Source organism: Aethalodelphis obliquidens, unplaced genomic scaffold (assembly GCF_003676395.1).
Source record: "Aethalodelphis obliquidens isolate GAN/ISIS:26980383/991018 unplaced genomic scaffold, ASM367639v1 scaffold30, whole genome shotgun sequence".
Classification (NCBI taxonomy): domain Eukaryota; kingdom Metazoa; phylum Chordata; class Mammalia; order Artiodactyla; family Delphinidae; genus Aethalodelphis; species Aethalodelphis obliquidens.
In genome coordinates, this window is record NW_020837974.1 from 2,965,602 (window position 1) to 2,986,609 (window position 21,008).

The 21,008-nt window shown below is 50.1% G+C and overlaps 1 protein-coding gene across 2 annotated transcripts in view; it reads left to right on the plus strand.

Annotated features, from left to right (window-relative positions):
• The window catches only part of SDK1 (sidekick cell adhesion molecule 1), a 540,366-nt gene that overhangs the window by 351,183 nt on the left and 168,175 nt on the right, over positions 1-21,008 (plus strand). For both annotated transcript variants that reach the window (XM_027125645.1, XM_027125644.1), the window contains 3 exons: positions 4,956-5,103; positions 6,028-6,168; positions 10,631-10,812. In XM_027125645.1, the coding sequence (XP_026981446.1) occupies positions 4,956-5,103; positions 6,028-6,168; positions 10,631-10,812 (471 nt within the window). The remainder of the gene's footprint in view (positions 1-4,955; positions 5,104-6,027; positions 6,169-10,630; positions 10,813-21,008) is intronic.

The following is a 21,008-nucleotide window of genomic DNA, read 5'->3' on the forward strand; positions in this document are numbered from 1 at the left end:
GGCTCTGGGGGAGGAGCCCACGGAGGCAAAGCGCCCTGTCCTCACGTTCCCCCCCCCCCCCAGGCGCCTGTTCTCAGCTAGCTGCTGTTCATGTGGGTCAGGCTTTGGAAATGTCGGGGGCTGTGACGGAGTTTGTCCTACGGTCGCCTTCTCTGTGGCCCCTGTCCTGAGTGGGCACTGTCGGCCTCAGAAGCCCAGAGCACTTGCATTCAGCGTCTACACAGCCAGCCCGGGACGGGAAAGGAGAGTGTCTGATCAGCGTGACCGTGCTGGACCCTCGAAGGCGACGGTCCGAGAGAATAGCTCCTCTTCTGAATCATCTCTGTGACCGAGCCCTCGGCTTCCTTGCTGTAATGCTAAGCAGCTACAAGAAGTCAAAAGAACAACATCGGGCTTATCCGGGAGTCTCCACGAGGTGGAAAGATCAGGCCATAGTCCATGCCTCCGTTTCTCGGGTGTGAATGGGGAAGCTCGTACCTGCCGCAGGTAACTGTGGAGGTTGGATGCGCCCCGATGAAGGCATCGCCAGTGCCTGGGGCACAGCAGGTGCTTCCCCAGAACAGGGAGGAATCCAGTTCCTACAGTGGGTCACGCACTCTTCTAGGTACTGAGGATCCAACAGTGAATTAAATGCATTCGAATGGAGTTTATCTCATGGGTAGCCATTACTATTATAATACTTACGATATTTATATTTCAGGAGACACAGTATGTAGACAGTTGTAGCCAAATCAGCAGTGGAATTACAATTAAAAAAATAAATTTGCATCTTAATTTTCCACTTAACTCACGCTGTAACCTGGGGGAAGTTATTTTAATGAAAGAATGTTCATTCTCATCCACGTAAAACAATACAAGGTACAGCGTCAGTGAAATCATATATTTTCAGCTATCAAATGTACAATTTAAGCAGTTACAATGCTCACTGCTGGCAATGTAGTGACAAGAGTCATTTCTAAAAACTTTTTGTTAGGAGAAGTACTAAATACGCACAAAGGTACAGAGTGTTCTTGTATTTGGTTTCAAAAACCATTAATATTTTACCACAGTTGTTTCATTAGCTCCCCACCTTTTTTGCTAAAGTATTTTAAAAGAAATCCCAGAGATTTTGTCATTTCATCCTTAAGTAATTCAGTAAATAGCTCGAAAGAGGACGTTGTATACCTATGACAAAATTAATGGAATCTTTAATATCATCTTATACTCAGTCCACATTTAAGTGTCCCTCATCGTTTTTCTAAAAACGTCTTTTCACAGTTGATTTGCTGGAATCAGGATCCAGACAAGGTCCATCTGTTGTGTTGGTGGTTTTGTCTCTTCCGTCTCCTAACCGACTCGCCCTGCTTTGAGCCCCGCCTGCCTTCCTACCCGCTCTCGCCTGGGGTACAGCCCAGGGCGCTTGCCTGCTGAATGTCCCAAGTCCGGGATTTGGCTCTCCGCTTCCTCCTGGTGTCACTTAACTGGTTCCTGCATCTTCTTCATTGCCCAGACACATTCAGCTTTTGGTTTTCTGTGCTTTCTTGGGGGGTGTGTGAGTGTCAGCACTGCCCGGGTGCTTCTGGGTACGCCGTACCTCGTCTCGCAGGGCAACGCTGGAGGCCCGGCTGCTCTGTTCTCAGTGATGTTGGACCATCCAGGAGCCTAGGCGGTGACAGCCCGTAAGGCTTGGGAGGAGTTATTTAAACCTCCTGAGTCTTGATTTCTCCATCTGTTAAGAGGAGAGATAATACCTCCTTCCCAAGAGGACTCCTGTGGTTACAGATGTGAAAGTACTTCAGACTTCAAACAGCTGCACAAATGTTAGGTATTCATAATAATAATGGTTCTTTTGGCAATTAAGAAAATTTTCTTTGAAAAGTATTCTCGGGCTTCCCTGGTGGCGCAGTGGTTGAGAGTCCGCCTGCGGATGCAGGGGACATGAGTTCGTGCCCCGGTCCGGGAGGATCCCACATGCTGCGGAGCGGCTGGGCCCGTGAGCCATGGCCGCTGGGCCTGCGCGTCCGGAGCCTGTGCTCCGCAACGGGAGAGGCCACAACAGTGAGAGGCCCGCGTACCGCAAAAAAAAAAAAAAAAAGTATTCTCCTTCCTCAAGTACCTTTAATTAAGAAAATGGTGATGCTCTTTTTTTTTTTTTTTAATCGAAAAAAGCTTCCAGTACATTTGGGAAGATGGAAAGGCACCAGCTTTTTAACCAACAGACAGAGTGGAGGAGTGATTAACACCTCGCGGTGTCTGGGTGCCTGAAGCCAAGAGAAAGATTAGTGATGCCTGTCTGTGGAGCAGAGGTTTGTTTAATAGCCTGGCCGGGGAAGACTGAAATCCCTTAGTCTTCTAGATTAGAGGAGCAAGGGGCATCCCCGAAGGGGTGCAAAAAAGCTATTGAAACTTTTATGGGATGGGTTCCTTTACCAAAAGATTCTTCTACCTTCCAGCCCTGAGACAAGCATCTTGTCATACTCTTTTGCGAGGGCTGGAAGAAGAATCTCTTAGAGGGATTTTGCCTGTTGACTGTCAGGAGCAGACTCGCTATTTAAATTTTAACGCTTCTCAGCAAGTCTGCAATTCCAAAGTCTGTTAGTGAGCAAGTCCTTCCTAGACCACTTTTTTTTTTTTTTAATTTGGTACAAATCAGAGTGCCCATGACATGATTGGGTTCATTTATTTTAGTTTTCAGTTTAATCTCTCTTCCTGCCAGATCTTTTATCTTCTAGTAGGAGAGGAAAAAGAATAAGTAAAAATTCCTATCGATACAACCAGAGAACTGAGCAGAGCCCCAGGGTCTAGAGCAGATTAATAGGCCCCGTCATCGAATCCAACTGGGCAGCAGCTCCTACTACTCAGGCTACACTTTCAGGAGCTGTTTACACTCTGTGTGAACAAATGGCTGAGAGTCAGGGAATCGCATGGGGCTGAGTTTGGGTGGGAGGGAGGGAGGGCGGGTGCTTGGGGCGGGAAGGAGGCGTCCGGGGCGCTTCTCTGCCCCTTCCCTGTGCGATTAATCGTTTCAGTCCACGGGCTCGACCACTGTTCTCCTGACTTTGTCTCTTTCTGAAATTGCCGCGGTTCACTCTGTACCTGACTGAGCAGGTGAGCGGCGTGCACTTACAGACCCTGTAATCTGCAGGAAGAGGGGGGTGGAAGACGTGTTTCCTTCAGCGCGTGTGGCAGGGCCCCCGCAGGAGCAGGCAGCACTCGTGACTCAGAATAATCAAGGCGGGAGTTTAGGAGGGGAAGTGGCAGAGCCGGGATCACCCGTGGTCACAGGGGTGAGGCGAGCCGCAGAGCCGGGGACAGAGATTGTGCAGGGCTGCGCCGTGAGAAGAGCAGGGGCCTTTGGGTGAAGCATGCAGACAGTCTGGGGCAACCTCCAGTGAGTAGGGAAGAGCCCTCCCTGCCAGGCAGGCCCTCCAGGGCACAGGCAGGGTGGGCAGGGTGGAGAGGGGGCCTGCGGTGAAAACAGGAGCGCCCGGCAGAGTCTCTGCCGGAGCCGGGCCTACACCAGACGCATCGGCGCCCTTCCCTTGTTTCACACTCATCGGTCTCAGGAGTCACGTGTTATCCCCCTCGTGTTATGTGCAATTCCCACCATTTAAACTCTTTAATTGTGGTAAAAATACACATAGCATGAGATTTTCCATCTCAGCCGCTTCGGCGTGTCCAGTTCGGTAGCGTTAAGTACAATCACCCCGTTGTGCAGCCGTCGCCACCATCATTTCCAGAAGTCTTTTCATCTCGCAAAACTGAAACTCTGTCCGCATCGAACACTAACTCCCGTCCCCCCTCCCCCAGCCCCCGGTGTACTCCAGGTGTCTCATTTAAGTGGAATTATACTACATTATCTGTCCTTCGAGGACTGGCTTATTCCACTCAGCGTCATGTCCTCGAGGTCCATCCACGTTGGAGCGTGTGTCGGAATTTCTGTGCTTTTCAAGGCTGCATAATAGGTCGTTGTATGGATGGACCGTATTCTGGTTGTCCATCCACCTGTCGATGGACACTTGGGTTGCATCGCCTTTTGGCTGTTATGAATAATGCTGTTATGTTCATAATGCTTAGCACCACTTCCAAGAAATAAGAAAGACAGCTTGATTTCCTACGGGTCAGTCCCCAGCACCCACATTTCACTTCACTGATAACTTGAGAATGTAGTTCAGGGTCATAGCAATTCTGAGCGGAACTGACACGGGGCACTTGTTCATCCCAGGGCATCACTGCACGAAACGATTGGGCCAAAAAGCCTGTTTAAACTCTATAGAGAAATTTCCACTAAAGTGTAGGAGCCGACAGAACCTTCTGAAGCCTTGCAGGCAAGAGCCCGCTTGGCTGACAGAGTCCCTCTTCCACGCCTGCCGGAAAGCTGGGAGCACAGATATTCTAAACTCGCTGTGAATTTCATTCCATGTCTCTCCAGCCAGAGCCGCTCAGGGGTGTGGCAGTATAATGAGTTGCCACGCAGATGGGTTGCAGAATGCACAGCCCATCTGTCTTTATCATGCTCATTTCCTCTTTTATTAAAATGTTAATGACTATAGGTTTTATTTATCATTTGGTGACATGTGCAGCATCCTTTTCTGGGAGACAAATCTGCAGTCTGCCATGTGAGCTGACAGAGAACTTCTTCCCGTCACATATTGAACACAGGCATGAGGAATATTGGGTTCCATTTAAACTGCCGTCTGTAGGTTGAACCAAAAAATCCCTTTACTTGTTGACAACAGCATGGGGTTAATAGGCACACTGGACTCTGCGTGGGAAACCCGAGTTCAAAGCCAGGCCCGCTGGTTACTCACCACGGGACCGTGAGCCTCGGTTTGCCCATCTGTTCAGTGGAGCCAACCACTCCACCTGCCTTGGTAAGCAAATGAGCTAATCTGTGGGAACGCACTTTGCATTCACTTACTGTCATTCAGACGTGTGCTTGTAGAGGCTTGACCTTGTTTTGCTCCTTCTTTCAGACTCTCCGTGGAAAGTGCATCTGTCACACGTTGGCCCCGAGATGACAGGCGTCACCGTGCGTGGCCTGACCCCGGCTCGTACCTATCAATTCAGGGTGTGTGCCGTGAACCAAGTGGGCAAGGGCCAGTACAGCGCAGAGACGAGCAGGTGTGTGACACGCACCCTTGGAGAGGCACAGGGAGCCCAGGACACATCGGGTTAGGCCATCAGCCACCACCCCTTAGTCACACTGGGGGAAGCAGAGAGGAGGCACAGTGGCTCGCCGGGCTCGCCAGGGGGGCCTTACCTGCCAAGGGGAGTTTCTTAGCTTCTGCGGTGCTCTGGCTGTGCCGACATAAACCATTCCCAACCGCACAGCCCTCGGTTTACGTGAGATTAAGAGCTTGCGGTGTTTCCACGCCCTTTGTGTACCTGACTGCCAGCAAGGCGGGAGCTGGTGCCACCGTCTTGACAGGTAAACACTGAGCAGGTGTCGGCAGGAAGCCAAGTGAGCTCTGGCGTTTCCCTGGTGGTCCTGATGCTGTCCCCGGCACCAGCCCCACCTCCCCAGGCCAGGCGGCTGCTTTCAAGCCTGTTCAGATGTGACGTGGGGAACGGGCTTCGTCCTGTTTCAGTGTGCCCTCCCCAGCGCACCTGAGCTCTCAGTGGGCTTGTGCTATAGAAGAGTTGAGAGATCTAAATGACTCTTTTCAAAATGTGGGAGTTTGATATGAGAAATATTGAAAGAGCCGAAGGAAACAATCGGGAAGGAGCCTCGGACTACGGCCCGTGAGCTGCCGCACTCACGCCTGTGATCCTTCGAGGAGCGGAGGTACCACGGGCCGTTCAAGCAGCAGAAGGTCGCCTCCCACGCCTTTCTTGTTGCTTGCTGAACTGATTTTCTGTTACGTTGGTTTTTTGTAACTGTTTCGTGCACGTCCTTTCAGTTTGATCAGCTGTGCGTTTTGCTGTATTCGTTGCTCGATGTGAGTAACTAGTTAGGCTCAAGCTTCAGCAAGGCAGAGAATGCGAGCGAGGACCCTTCGCCTCCGGGGCTGACTTCTCTTCCCCTCCCGGACTTCTTTTTCTTAGGTTGATGCTCCCTGAAGAGCCACCCAGCGCTCCCCCGAAAAATATAGTGGCCAGTGGGCGCACCAATCAGTCCATCATGGTCCAGTGGCAGCCGCCCCCGGAAACAGAGCACAACGGGGTGCTGCGTGGGTACATCCTCAGGCAAGTAGCCAGTGGTCGGCCATTTTTAGACTGTCTTCATAGAGAGTCAAGTGTCTGTTTTGCTCAGGTCGCAAACTCAAATGTCTGTAGGAGCCCAACAGTCATCGAGAGACTCAGGCCAGCAGCGAGACTCTAGGGACTGGTGGAGACGGCGGCAGACCAATGAGAACAGGCACCCGTGGGCAGCCTCACCGGACAGTCTCTGCCGTCAGCCGTGATGCGCACATGCAAGAAAACGCTATCAGGGGTCGCATTTTGGCAGAAGGATGGAGGGGAGATATTATGGGTTGGGAGCAAGATGTGCTTATTCACTGTAAATGCTTTCACTCTTAAGTTTTTACCAGGGGCGTGCATTATTAAGTATAATAATTTTTAATTAGTAATAATGCGGTTGATTTAATTATAAGCCAGTTTTTGCCATGCTAGTGTGTTGTTCAGAATTGCCAGGTTTTCCACTGTTACAAAGCAATTTTTAAATCCAGCTTTTTACACACATTCTCACCGTTTTTAAAAATTGGGAATGAAATCAATGTATTTTGAAACACAGGGCAGGCCAGACCCTCACAGCTGCAGAACAGATGTGGCCCAAGAGTGGCCGGTTTGCTGTCTCTGCCCCCGTGGGGAGGGGCGTCAGGCTTCTGAGCACATTGAGTGAACTGTACCAGCACCGACTGGGTTGACAGAAGGCACCTGCTTTGCCAAAACCACTGCTAATTTTAAGATTGCAGCGAAAGTGATCATTTGAGAGGTTTGTTGACACAAGTAAAAAGAAAACAGTAAAGCAGTATTAAAAGGATAACTATTAAACCTCTTCTAACGGACCGTGCAGCTGTGGCCGTATCTGTTACCAGCCTTATGGGGCAGGGACCATGGGTGTCCGTCATTCCCGTCCTCCAGATGCAGATGCCCAGCCCATGCCCTTTCTAAAAGCGTGATCAGAAAATACCGGGTTAACAAAGGTCTTAAGTGGAGAAATACAGTCTCTTGGATCAATGTAAGAGATTACGAGAGCTGCTTCTTTAACTCCGTATCTGCGTATGGGGAGCTCGTTGCTGCGTATTCGCACGGTCGCCCACTCGTGGCTTCATACGTGTTTACCTTTATGCCTGTAATACTTACCCGCCACAACCATTTCACCGCTATTTTGGAGTTTTTCCTCGAGCGTATGAAGTATCCTCTGAACACAAGCCAGATCATTATCTGCCTGAAGAGGTTCAAGTGCGGCCCTCCCCAGGGGTGCACGAGGGCTGGAGGACTGATAGCACTCAGGGCGCCCTCGGTCTCCGCGCCCCTGGCCGTCCTTCCCCGTTTCAAAGGGGACACCGCGGATCTGTCCCCTGCGGGCAGGGGGCGCCTGTGGACTCTGGGCCTGTGGGTGCTTCCAGACAATCCCGTCTCCCTGGGGAAAGCAGCCTGGTGCTCCCCCCTGCTTGAGGCTGGGGTTTTCTGTCACATTCCTGCCCCTCACTGCTCACCCCAGCTGTCGCCCTTGTTCCGTGCTTATCAACTAATGAAAATAATTGGCCTCCCCTCCCAGACCAGCCCTTCCTTCCCGTGCTTGTCATCCAGGCCGCCTCTGTCTTTTTTTGAGCACATGGAGGGAGAAGTTTCCTTGCGCTCCAGCTGCCAAGTAAGGACTTTAAAAGTCAGCCCACAGAACCAGAACCCGGGGCATGGAGTTTAATAATGAAATCTCTCTGATGTTACAAGGCCCCATCGGGGACTGCACGTTTTTCTATTTTGCGGGATTACGACTGTTAAAAGGATTTTCTGTGATGGTATCCGTCGAGTCGAGCACTGGAAAAGAGGGCATCTGTGTTTGCAGGGGCTTGAATCAAGAAAGCCCCAAGATGAGGGTACGCTACCCAAGGCCTGTGAATATCCAAGTTTTCAGAAATTGAAGACCCGTGCCAAAATGACTTTGCTTGGAAACATTTCCGAATAATCCTCCCATCTGCAGATGAGCTCTGTTTGCAAGTGTGGACCCTCTGGGGCACAAGTCTCCGTGTCAGATAAACAGCACAGCCCACGGAAGAACAAAATGGAAACAAATAACTGTTGTCGCCCTGGCCATGAGAATTAGTTAGAGTGTGTTCACAGCAATAAAATATTTATAATAATGGGCAGGGTGTTGCTTTGAGAGGAGCATAGGGGTTACGTCCTTTAAAAACATTCTCCTGTTTATTTCTGTGTGAAAAATCATCTCGTTCTCTCTGAGATGGTCTCCTGGGCAACGTATCCGGCCAATCAGAGGACGATGCCCTGCACTTCTGTTATTAATTATGACCTTCCCAGACATCCCATGAATGTTACAAAAGCACCCTGAGCCGCCGGTCAGAGTGGACCAAGCTGCCTGCCTCGAAGGGAGAGCTGCCGTCTCCAAGACGTGGAGTCTGCAGCGCGTCACACACAACCTCACACAGAGGGGCCTGGGAGAAGGTGTGCAGCACGCTTGGTTTCTCATAGCTCAGCGTTCTCTCTTAGGATGCTTCCTACAAGAGCAGTGTTTCCAAAGGAGAAATGTGTAGGGGGTGCTTTACACTGTCACACCTCCTGTGCACCCACTGTTTCATTTTATTCTTACAACAAGCCTGTGAGATGCCATCATTATTATGTCCGTTTAGGGAGGAGGGAAGAAAGGCTCAGGGACGTTAAGAATTTGCTTGAGGCCACCCAGCTCCTAAGGCTTCTTCCCAGCCTAAGTCTTCTGAGCTGATTGCTTTGCTTTTCCCTGGAATGTGTATCAGAGAGTGGAGTGAGCTCTTCAGTAGCCGTGCCCGGCTTGTGCCACGTTGGTTACCCATGATCCTGGGCACCAGTCACGTGCCACATTACTCTGGGGTCTGGAGCCAATATTTACCTGTTTCAAAATGGCTGTCTAATTGTCTCAGTGCCATTTATTTTAAAAGTTTACGTTTCGTAGATGGGAAGTATCTGGTACGCGGGTTATTCCACACCAGGCCTTCCTCCTGTTGTCCCCTGCCTGGAAGACAGACCATCCCGTTATACGGATGAACTTAACGTGCTGTGAGTGGCGCCTACACTTGGTGCAGGTAGTTCAGAAAAGGAGTGTCAGCTGAGTAGGACCGGAAGTTGATGGGCTATGAAGCACAAATGGGGTTTGATACCCTAACTTCCCTTTTGGCCCGTCGCAGAGCGCCACTGACCGTCGCCAGGGCCCTGCAGGGCCCGCATCCTGCTGCTCCTTTCAGGCGGGAGTCGGGGAGGCCTTGGGCCTTTGTGCTTTTCACAGCTGGCCTGCTCTCCGGCATTTCTGCCTCCTCTCCACAGTCCTCACCGCGTACAAGTGGCCTGTAGCGGGAAGGGACAAAAGACTAGTCTCAGAAAATCCTGATTTTCATGGACTGCCTTTTCAGCCATTGTTCCCTTTGGAGGGCTGTTTTCCATTCCAGGCCTGAACTCCGGGGCTCCTCCTGCTGGTCCGCCTGCGTCCAGACGCTCCGCCCCTGGTGACAGCGCAGATGACTGAGCGGGACTCCGCAGGCTTGCTCAGTGTCCGGGAGGGGCCTGGAGACCCCGGCCCTCTGCGGAGAGTGGACGGTCTCCTGCTGCCACTCTGGGCTCGTGCTCTCTTCCCTCCCCCACTGAGCATCAGAGCCACGTCTTCCTGAGGCAAGAACCAGCTCTTGGATAGAAATTCGTGCTTTTGGAAGCTGCCCAATGACTGAGGAAGTTACGCCCACTGCACATGCCCCTCGGTTTACCCAGGGCAACTGATTCACTTCTACACATGCAGTCGTGGAAAACACTCGCTACTCAAAACAACACTACAGCAGCCCTTTCATTGTACAAGTAGCAATGTCCTAGCTAATACGTTTTCTGTGTCCAGAGCCGTGTATATGTCGCTGTTTTAAATAAATACAACTTTAAATCTCTGCCGTTAGTCCACTGAAGAGCATACACACCACGATCTTACAGGTCCCCTAAAAAGCCATTTGTCACACTTAGCGCCAGCCTAGTATTTTAGGAGGGTGAATGCCTTTGGAAAGCACTCATTCTGACTCCAGGACTTGGTGAGCAAACCCAGCGGGGAGCTCAGCCCAGGGACACCGAGAGACCGCGCACTGCTCTCTTCCTTCCCTCCCTCATCGCAGTCACAGGAGGAAGGGCTCGCTCAGACGGATTTATAGCCACACCCGCTAGAAATCATGTCTGGAATTTTGGGCCTTAAGTCACTGTACTCCCTGGACAACTGGCACTTAAAAAGCAACCATCTTCCCTGAACCCTAACATAGTTGGAATGTCAGTTCTGTTGGCCCAGAGCTTATAATCACTGTGAGATTAGGTTATACCTTTTTTAGCGGTTGAAGTAGAAGCAGTGTCGTCTGACGCTGACCTCTGGCTTTACTCTTGTTTTTACTTCCGCTTTCCTCTGACCGTGTGGAGTGACTTCAGGTAAAGCCAGTTCCTTGCTCAAGTATCTCCCCTGGGTCCGCCGCAGGTACCGCCTGGCTGGCCTGCCCGGAGAGTACCAGCAGAGGAACATCAGCAGCCCCGAGGTCAGCTACTGCCTGGTGACGGAGCTCATCGTCTGGACGCAGTATGAGATACAGGTGGCCGCCTACAATGGGGCTGGCCTGGGCGTCTTCAGCAGGGCGGTGACCGAGTACACCTTACAAGGAGGTAAGCTTGCTTTCCCCCGAGGCTGCAGAATCGTCGCTAGGGAGCAGGATTTGCAAAGTTCAACTGGGGCATGTTTGGAATGAAGAGAGCGTCCAGTCCTCTAGGGAGTGGTTAGAGGAGAGTGAGCACGTATTTAACTTCACCTCTCTGTCTATTCCAAAACTATAGCAAAACCACAGAAGGGAAACAGATACGATTCTAACTGCTGCTTTCTGGTTACTAAGGACAGGGTGTATCTACACACATCCTTTAACTAGTCCACTTATTCTGTAAAAGGTCCGTGGGATTGGCTTTTCCTAAATGGAATAACAGTATATTTTGCAGTGAAGCTGGCCGTGGAGTCCTGTGTGAAACTGTGAATGTTTTTCAAAGAGGATGAGTATTTAGTATTTTGCTTTTAATGGTGTAATACAATTATTAGTAATGGAATTTGCAGCTTGGTGCTCTCCACCCCCCCCCACCCCCGCTTTGGTTTACTTTTTCAGTTACACAAGCAAACAATTTACTAAATCGATCAAAACTCTTCCCCACACCCACCCCCCCAAAATGACCAGGCAGAATGTCATAAAGCCAGTGGGTCTTACATTTATGTGCTAAGACCCAACCCCATTGTTTTCAGTGATTTCCACTGGTTTTCTGGAGGATCCGGGTCTCCGCGCCAGGAAGGGCTGGGCACTCAGAAACCTCCTCCGTGTCTGCATTTCGCTTTCAAAGCTCTTAGCGGTAATAAATAGACCCTCTCTCAACACAGCCAGGTGTGCCCCAGAGCAGCCCAGAGCCTTGCCCGGGGAAGCCGTTTTCCCACAGGATCTGAAACGCTTTTTCGTTCAGCAGTTTTACCCTCTCCTGACTCACAGGTGTGATTTTATTTGCTTAGGCGTTTTTATTGCTACCAGGCCTTGACCTTTTTCAGACGGTAAGGTTTCTAACTGCCCACTTCTCTCCCCAAATCACGCCCGGGACCTCATGTTCCTTGATACTACATGCTGTCATTACCGTCCCTTATCGATCGGCTGTCTGTTGTCATCCGTAAGTCCATAAATCCCCCTTTATGAGTTAAGCGCCGTCACCTCTGCGTTCACAGTGAACAGGAGAAATGTTTAACGTGCAGGACGACCGGGAAGGGGCTAGTTATCTGCTGGTGATCCTTGCTCACTCACTGAAAAATGAAAGTAGCTGAAACCCTGCACAGTCCATGCTTGCTTTAATTAGTCTACTTCATAAAATAACAATAAATTTGGAAACACTTAACGTGACAGATGTTGCTGTTAGTAATCCCCATGGCTCTTCCCTGTGACTCTGCTTCCTCGGGTTACCGGGGCGTTTGCATCCTGTGCTGCCGCAGGCTCCGCTGGATGGAGAAGGGCTGGGAGGCTGTGGAGTCTGCCCTGGGGACCCGTGGAAGGTTGAGGGCTGTGAGTGACGTGATCAAAGTGCCGCATTAGAAGAGGGGCCTGTCGGTGGGTGCGGGCGAGGCGGAGGGGAGCTGAGGAGGAGGCGGCAGCTCCAGAGACAAAAGAGCGATGGCGCGGCTGCGAAGTGATGAAGTCCCCGTCTCTGGCGCTGGCCTGAGGGGCGCGAGGGGCGTGTTCGGGTGCTGCTTCATGGTTTTCAGAGCAGCTCCACACGCCTTCCCTCTGCAGTGCCCCCGGAACCCCACCCAGACTGCAAGGGGCCCCGCGGGCCCTCCCCCAAGCGACCTGTCCGGTAGGACCGGGGCCGGCCCCTCCCTCAGCTTGCTTGCAGTTTATGGCATAGGACAGGACACGTTCTGCTCGAATTGAGCTGGTCTAAGGTCGCTCGGCGGAGCAGCGCTAACGCTGGGTCTTCTGAGTCGAGAGCTCTGTTTTCTGGGCGCCGTCAACAGCCTCTGCTGTCAGTGGGACCCACGCTCGCACGGGGCTCACGCGGGACACAGGCGCGCTCGCACGGGGCTCATCGTCCATGCTCCTTGTGAGCCTTCCAGGCACCCACAGCCCAACAAGAGGGAGCAAAGCACGTTAACTCTGTCCTTGAATCCGCGCTGCCGCCCAGGACAGGACAGTCACAAGAGAGCTTTAGACACAAGGTCGGGAAGAATGGGGGCAAGTGCGGGGGGACGTGCGGCTGGCCTGGCTCTGGAGCAAATGACTTGGTAAGCCGGGTGAGGAGCCTCTGACTAGAAGGTGGGACGTTGGGAAGAAGACGGCACCATCGAGGGGCCTTGAGTAACTTAGGGAGACGGAGATGAGGCTGGGGCGCTTGTGAGATGTCTGCACACGCACGTGCACACACAGGCACGTGCACCACATGCACGCATACTCACATGCACACACGCACATGCACACACACACGCACAGGCACGCACGCACAGGCACGCACACACAGGCACACGCACTGCACACGCACGCGCACAACGCACACACATGCATACACACGCACGCAAGCTTGCGCACACACATGCATACACACGCACGCAGGCTCGCGTACACACCCCTTTCTGTACACGTGGCCCCAGAAACGGCCCTTTTCTGGAGTCTGTAAGGCCTGATTCTTATTATTTACTCCTTATCTGCCTTCGAGAAACACAGTAACTTTTTTGAGCCTCTGCTGTTTTCATTTGTAAAGCTGTGACGTGTCTACCTGCCCTGACTGCTTTAAGGGCAGTTGTGAAGCAAAAACAAGGCAACGCACGTGAAAAGGCTTTGAAAACGCTGAGCTGTGGTACAAACACCCGTGTGGTTGTCTGTATTCCTCCTTCCACCGTGACAATGACCAGTATGTACTGCGGTATTTGAATGTTTCTGTACTGGTAGTTGTACAGAAAGAAATTTGGGGTTATTCTCTCTGCTAATAGTAAAATCGAGAGCACACATTCAGGAATTGATGTGAGCACCTACTGTGTGCTCAAGGTTGGGCGATGGGCCAGGGCAACGAGAGTGGAGGGGATACCTGTCTCGTTGTCAAACCTGCGGGCTTGCAGCCTCGCTCGGGAGCAAAGACTGACATTTGTGAGACAAGATCAAGAACTAGAACAGAATCCGGCCTCATTCACAGGCAGTGACTCCCCATTTGCCCACGAGATAGGCATTACTAACGTGCTGTAAAGGCTTTCCAGCCGAGATGCCCTGAGGAGTATGCCGTTGGTGGGAAGGCATCCCTGAGAAGGGGCTTTGCTGGGACTGCACCAGGGAAGTAAGCGTAGCTGTCTGATTTGGTTAGGAATGGAGTCCAGCCGCTAGACTCAGACCCAAGAGAACAGTAGCTTAACCGAGGTGGAGGTGTGTTTTTATCTCTCTCAGGGTCATAGTGGCACCTTTATGGTCAGCAGAGAGTCAGGCTCCTTCCTTTTGCTTTGCCATCATTAGCATCTGCCTCATGGTTACAAGCTGACTCCTGCGATGCCAGCTATCACATCCACATCCCAGTAGGAGGAAGGCATGGGGTGTGCCTTGTGGCCTAGTAATCAAGTGTGCTCACCTCTGAAGAGCTTTCTTAGAAGTCCCATCTGCCACAGACGTATGCTTACAATTCATGGACTGTCTCTGTGCCAGAGAGCCTGGAAAGGGTCTTTCAGCTGGGTGCATTTCTGTCCATTATGAAGGAAGGAAGGGGGAGGGGAAAGTGGAGGGCAGCTAGCAGTTTCGGCCCCACTTTGTATGGTGACTCCTGCTGGGGAGTCAAACCCAGAGGATGTATTTATGCTTTCTAGATATAAAGTTGTGGGACAACCTGTCTCATGGCTGCTGCATGAAGAGCATCTCATGATCCTTCATAATCGCGCACATTGGAATTAGCAGAAACTGCAAACCCGCAGCCCCTCCGGACCCCTCGGCCTCAGCCCTCAGCTCGGCGGGTCTGCTCGGCCAACAGCCGAACACGTGGATCCGCCACCGGGGACCCTTCCCAGCACCTCGCGTGTCCCAGTGCTGTTAGCGGCCATTGCTGAGAAAGCCTGGGGGCTGAGTTGGCCCTTGGAGCTGAAAAGGGAATAATTAAAATGCTTGTATATTAAGGAGAAAAAAATAACTCATAAGATTAATTGTCAGCCTAATTTGGGAAATTACTGGAATGTATATAAACATAATTCTGGAGTCCATCAGGAGTCAATCACGGAGGATCAGGAAGTACTGGCCTTGGGAAGAGTGAAGCTGCAGTCCAGCCAGACTCATTGTCGCTGTCCCTGTACCGCGTGGCAGGCTTGATCCATCAGGCGAAATGAGATGTCATTTATCTTGACTTCAGTAAGGCTCCTCTCGAGAAGGTATGGGAACGCCAGGAGAGCTGGTGCGGCTCCCCCTGCCATTAGCGGGGCGTGTGGCGTGTTAGACCATCACTCGCAAAGAGAACTTATAAATAATGCAGGGTCGGCCCGGGTGCAGGCACACAGCGGCAGGAACGCGGGGACGGGAAGGCTGCTGCCCAGGAGACGCACTGGCCTCGTGCTCCTGGAGCACATGGGCTTGGCCTCAGAGGCACCTTTTTCCAGGAAGCTCCTAAAGGAAGATAAGTGAGTTACTCCTCCCTTGAGTTCAGCCGCATGTGATATTGATCCCTGAAGTGATTTGAACCCCCTGTGCCACCTGTCGCACACCCCGCGTTTCTCTTCAGTCCCAGTCATTGTTAAGATACAATAAAAACGTCTGCTTTGTCTGCTTTCGTCCTTTAAGGTTTGGACACACAGGGATTATTTAACACAAACTTTCTCGCCTCCCAACTTTTCATATCCCCCCCTCATCCCCCACCCACCATGATCTTGCCTGCCAATCCCATTTGATAGATTTTATTAGCAGGGCCTCATGACCTTCTCTGCTCTAGAGAAGAATTTTTAAATGCCAGAGATTAATTCACACACGGAGCAGCAAAACTCTAATAACAGCTCCAGCCATGCGAACTTTCCGGGCGGGGTCGGGGGAAGACGGGGCGTGGTGCGTTCGTCGCAGTGGCCGTGGCCTAAAGTTCACAATACGGCAACCCACTCGTCAAATTTCCATTGTGATTACCCAAAATGAGTGAAAAACAGCTTAAGTTTACTCGAGAATTTACTTCAAACCCCTTCCAGAAAGCAATATGCTTTTAGTTTCAAGTAGAAAAAGCCATAGAGTCTAAGTTCTGCATGACTAAACGCACAGTATAATTACAAGCATTTTTCTTATTGCCAGTGTCTGCTTCAGCAACTTTCTAATCATCTAGTATGGGAGGATAAAGCACTGTAGTCATCTGAAGCAATCAGTGGTTCAGATTTGATGCTGATGCAGTGTTTGGTTCCAGTCAGTTTCTGTTAAAAATTGTTCGACTAATGGTGAAAGACACATGAAGAAGTAAGGTGACCACAGAGGTCTGAGGTGAGCCTCAGTGTGGAATCCTACATACTGTTAGGATACGGATGTAATAGGTGATGGTTCCATCCTAAAATAAGCCAGTGAGGTTAGCAAACTCCTATCCCTTCCTTAAATGTATCCATAAAAATGCAGATGTTGGTTTTTCTAGAAAGGGTCCAAAGACAAATTATACTATAAATCATCATTTTTGAGCATGCCAAGGTTTTAATTTTTTCTGGTTTTATTTCTTTATCATTTTTCTTCTTGTAACAGGTATTTTTGTGCTGTAATGATTTATTCTGGTTTCAGAACATTACCTTCTAATGAAAGAGAAATATTTCATATTTAAAGAGAAATGGAAAAAAACATTTGGTTATCCACATTTCTAAAACATTAGTGAAAGCCCTTAAATGTTCAGTTGGGCTTTGCAAGGTTTTCTAAAGTAAGGATTATAAATGAACACTCCGTTTGCCAGCTCCATTCTTATCTCCTCTTGGGAAATTCTCAATGTGGCATAAATGACATTGCACAAAAGATTTGTGCAAAATCCTTAAGACTTTCTAGACCTCAAGCTGTGCCTACAGAACAGGATGATGTTCAGAATCTCCCAGCATCACCTAAAACACTACTGAACAGAGTGATATGGGATATTCCATTAGGATGGGCTTCATTTGGTCTTTTAGAACTTTCAGGAAAGGAAAGGATAGGAAACGAGCATTTTAGGGGAAGCCACTCTATGCCAGTTTCACTGTGCTGTGCTCCCCACTTACGCTCATTATCATTTCGTCAGTCATCCCCCAGCCATCACGTGAGAAAAGCACCACTGTCCCTATTTTACAGAGAAACAATGGAAGCTCAGAGAGGTAACTAACTTTCCAAAGGTCACATAGCTCGAAAAGGCTGGAAAATGCTAGAGTTTATGCTTTTGCTTTTCATTCTGCATATACCAAACACGGACATAAATTACTTCCAGGTTTTTGGTGCTTATGTTCACACGGCAAGTGGGTTTGCAGTAGCTCGTGGACATTTTTTACTGCCATCCACAATAAGAGGACACACACACACACACACACACACACACCCCTGACACAAAAGGCTCATAGAACAATAGTTGCCCTGACGGTGTGTGAAGTTGTTTAACATTTTCTATTGTATTCCATTCTGTTTCACTCTCTCCTCCTTTAACAGATGCAGGCTGTGATCACTAAATTGACTTCCTGGGCTGTTGCTAATGCATTTATAACCTGCAGTTTTGAAAAACACCGAATTTAAGCAATACAGGATGTTTGGTTCAGCTGATCCTGAATCCCTTTCAGAACAGGCTTCTGCTGGCCTGTAGGACACATCAGGGTCAGGGCTGAAGAAGGCTTCGCAAGGGAGATACTCCTAAAACCAACACTGAAAGACCAAACAAGGGTCTGAGTGGGGCCTTGGGCAGGGGTGACAGGCCTGGGCACAGAGCTGAGGTTTGGGGGATGGAGGAGGCTGAGTCCAGCACCTGCATCTGTGCAGACGACCTCATGGGAGAGAAGGGGTTTCCGGGGTAAGACTTGCCCTTCAGCTGCTGCTGGCAGATACAAGGAACGATCAAACCCATCTTAAATTACTGTGACCAGCACATTACGGACTGGGATTCCCTACAAGCCTGCAAATGCCTCAAGGGCAGGGGCCCCGTCTGATTTGTCTTATTTATATCTGTACCCCTAAATCCAAGCACAATGCCTGATGCGTAAATAAACAGAATGTGAATAGCTGTGTGATTACAGACAGACCCTTGCCGTTCCTACTTCAGTTTCCAGCACTGCACCGATTGAATGTCCTCGTGCAGCACAATGCCTGGCCTTCTCCCCCGAGTCTTCTGCTTGTCGTGGAAGGAGAGCCGGGTCCCTGCTTGCCCTGCCCCACACATTGTACCTCCGCAGCCTAAAAGCTGGTCCCAAATGCTTTCTCCTCAATGCCTGGAGCATGAAGAATTGGGAAAAATAAGTTCAGAAAAGGACGCACAACACTTTTTAAGTGTTAAGCTGTTTTCTTACGCTGGCCGTTAAAAAAAGATCCTCGAGCTTCTTGGTCCAAGATTTGCTATCCTAATAACGTGTTAGGAATGTTTAGTGCAGTTAGACATTTACAGGTATCAAAACCGCAAGAACCGTCCAACACGAGAACTCAGCCGTCGCCTGTAACGATCTGGAATTAACAGTAACGCCCAACGCACGAACTGTAATATATTCGTCCCCACAGCAAAGCGTAGCCCGTGATTCTTCCACATGATGATCTGCTTCTCCCCTCTCTGAAAGGCATTTAATTCTGTGGGGTCACCTGCAGAGGGAGATGCCTGGGAATTCTGGGTAGATACTTCAGTCCCTGATACCGGCAATCATATGCTTTTAGGATAAGGAAAATCAGGGTGTGTGGTTTGTGGTGGAGACCTGAGGACCCACGCTCCCTTCTGTGGTGTGGACGTTGTTGGGAGCAGCAGTCCTGCCAGCGGCTCCATTCCCAGTGAGTGGAATTTGAGCAGAAGTGAGGAGATGCTCTTCTAGGCAAGGGGGGTGCCCTGAATGCTCGCCTGCCAGGCTGCTCACAACCAGGAAGACTGACCTTGCCCTGTAGGGCGATGAGAGATGAACTGTAGGACACTGAGATTCCACAGTTTACCTGTAACAGATAAGGTAGATAAGGTATCTCGGGGAGATGCAGCTGAGCATGTTAGCATATGGAAATTTTGTCGGGCAATGCACTGTAATTTCGTTCTGTGCTAAATTCAGCTAATTTTACAGCATTATCAGTGGGCCGTTAGCATCTTTAGGTTGGGTTTGCACCCGTTGATACGGGAAACAAGCAGGAAGCGGAAGTCAATCACTTTCCTACTACAGAGGCCACGCCCACCTGCCCCATGAGACGTTGTGAATTCCCTGCTGGCACGTCCCAGCCTCAGTTTATTAATTTTACTTGGCATGTTGTGACTCTCCCAGACACCAGGTAGCCCCATGGTCAGTGTAGGTTTCTTTCAATTAACTCTTACTTTAAACTGTTTCTGCCGTTTACGTAGATTACAGAGAAGATGAATTTTAATGATCAGCTAGAATTTACTCGGGGATCCTGCAAATAAGCTTTACGTGATCTGCAGGATATTGTCTGAGTACTTGAATGAAAGAGCAAACATGAAAACCGCTGGTGTCTCTCTTTTCAGCTGCAGAGACTGGTTCAGGAAAGGTGCTGGCCTGGCGGAGTCTCAAATTCTGTGCACCGTAAATAGCAGTAGACGTTCCTGGAAGAAAAGGTGGAAAAGAGTCACTAGGAGTCACCTTTGGTCACTCAGAAGGGGCCACAGGCTACCAAACTCATTTCCTTTCGGGGGAGGGTTCCCGAGTCGATGGATCCAAATAGGGTATTCATTCGGTGGCTTGATTTCCACTCGTTCGTTCATTCATTTATTGACTCAGTCAGCACCCCGTGGCTAAGAGGGGCAATGTGGATTGGGTGATAAAGTAATTAGATGGACTCCAAGAGCTCAGCTGTGCCCGAAGAGTGTCATTCACTTGATGGACCGCCGCTGTGAGGGTGACTCCAGTTGCAAAACCCATCAGTCTTCTGGGCTTTTCTTGGTCAGCACTTCCGTCAGTGACTTGGAGGGGGTGGAGAGGACATGCCGATCAAACATGCAGGTGTCACAGCTGAGACGGGCCATTCAGATATTCTGTCCCCGAATCAGAAATAAAAATAAACTGCTGTGTTAGATTGATGGCTGAAACCAGGCTGAAACATAAAAGGGATAAGCCAGACACTGCATTTACATGCACACAACCAGCCATGTGACAGAGGGAGGGAAGACGGGACTTGCCAATGGTTACCATAAAAAGAGTCAGGGAGGTGAGTTGAGCACAGATCCGGGGAGAGCGTTGACCGTCACCTTGTAGATGACACACTTCCAAGTCAAGGCAGATCGTAATGCCACAGAATCCTGTTTGGGCTGGATGCCACCCTGAGGGATGGTGAGAACTCGGGGCCTCTGCAGACGGGGATGACCAGCACGGGCAGTGCTCTGTCAATCATGTCATGTGGGAAACGGGAGAGAAGCGGGGTGTTTACTTGGCCCATGGGAGCAAAGCCCAGCTGGATATTTTTGTGATTTTCATTTAGTCTAACAGCTCTGTGGGCAAGGAGACAGACAGGCATCAACAGGCAGCAACCGTGGAAGGAAGGGTTTCAGTTCCGAGTAAGGAAAGTCCCTTTACAGCGTACGGCCAGGGCGCAAGTTGACTGAAGAGCAGGGAAGGCGTCTAAGAAGCTCTGCGGGCAGCAGCTGAGTGGCTGCCTGCCGGAGGAGTGGCAGGTGGGCTCCCGCAGGGACAGGTTGGTGAACCCCAGGACCTCACGGTGCTGGAAGTATACCTACAGGAAAAGGAGGGTACAGAAATAGAAATTAGGCTTCTCATTGACTTTGAAACCGTGTAAATATTGGGTTGGCCAAAAAGTTCGTTCAGGTTTTTCCGTAAGATGTTACTAAATTACTTTAAAGCATTTATAAAAGAAATTCTACAAAACTGAAGGCAAAATGAAACGAATGACCATAGCGGTCTTTTGAATTGGTGACTTAGCCAAATGGAAAGTCGCTATTTCAAGGGACTTTAAAACATGACAGTTTGATTGGCAATCCCTAGCACGAAACCAAAATCAGAAGCTGGAGGAAAAAGATAAAGGTCCAAAGCCGTTCTCAGCAATCGTGTTGGTAATGGTAGTGCTGGGTTGGCCTCTTAAGGTGCAGCTGTATGAGTATCGTGGCATAAAGCAAATAAGGATCGTGTGGATGTTAGGAACGGAGGCTTTTGGCAAAGTTGAAGCCCTAAATTGTAATTGGCAGTACGATGATTTTATCTTCAAAGAAAGAAAGAA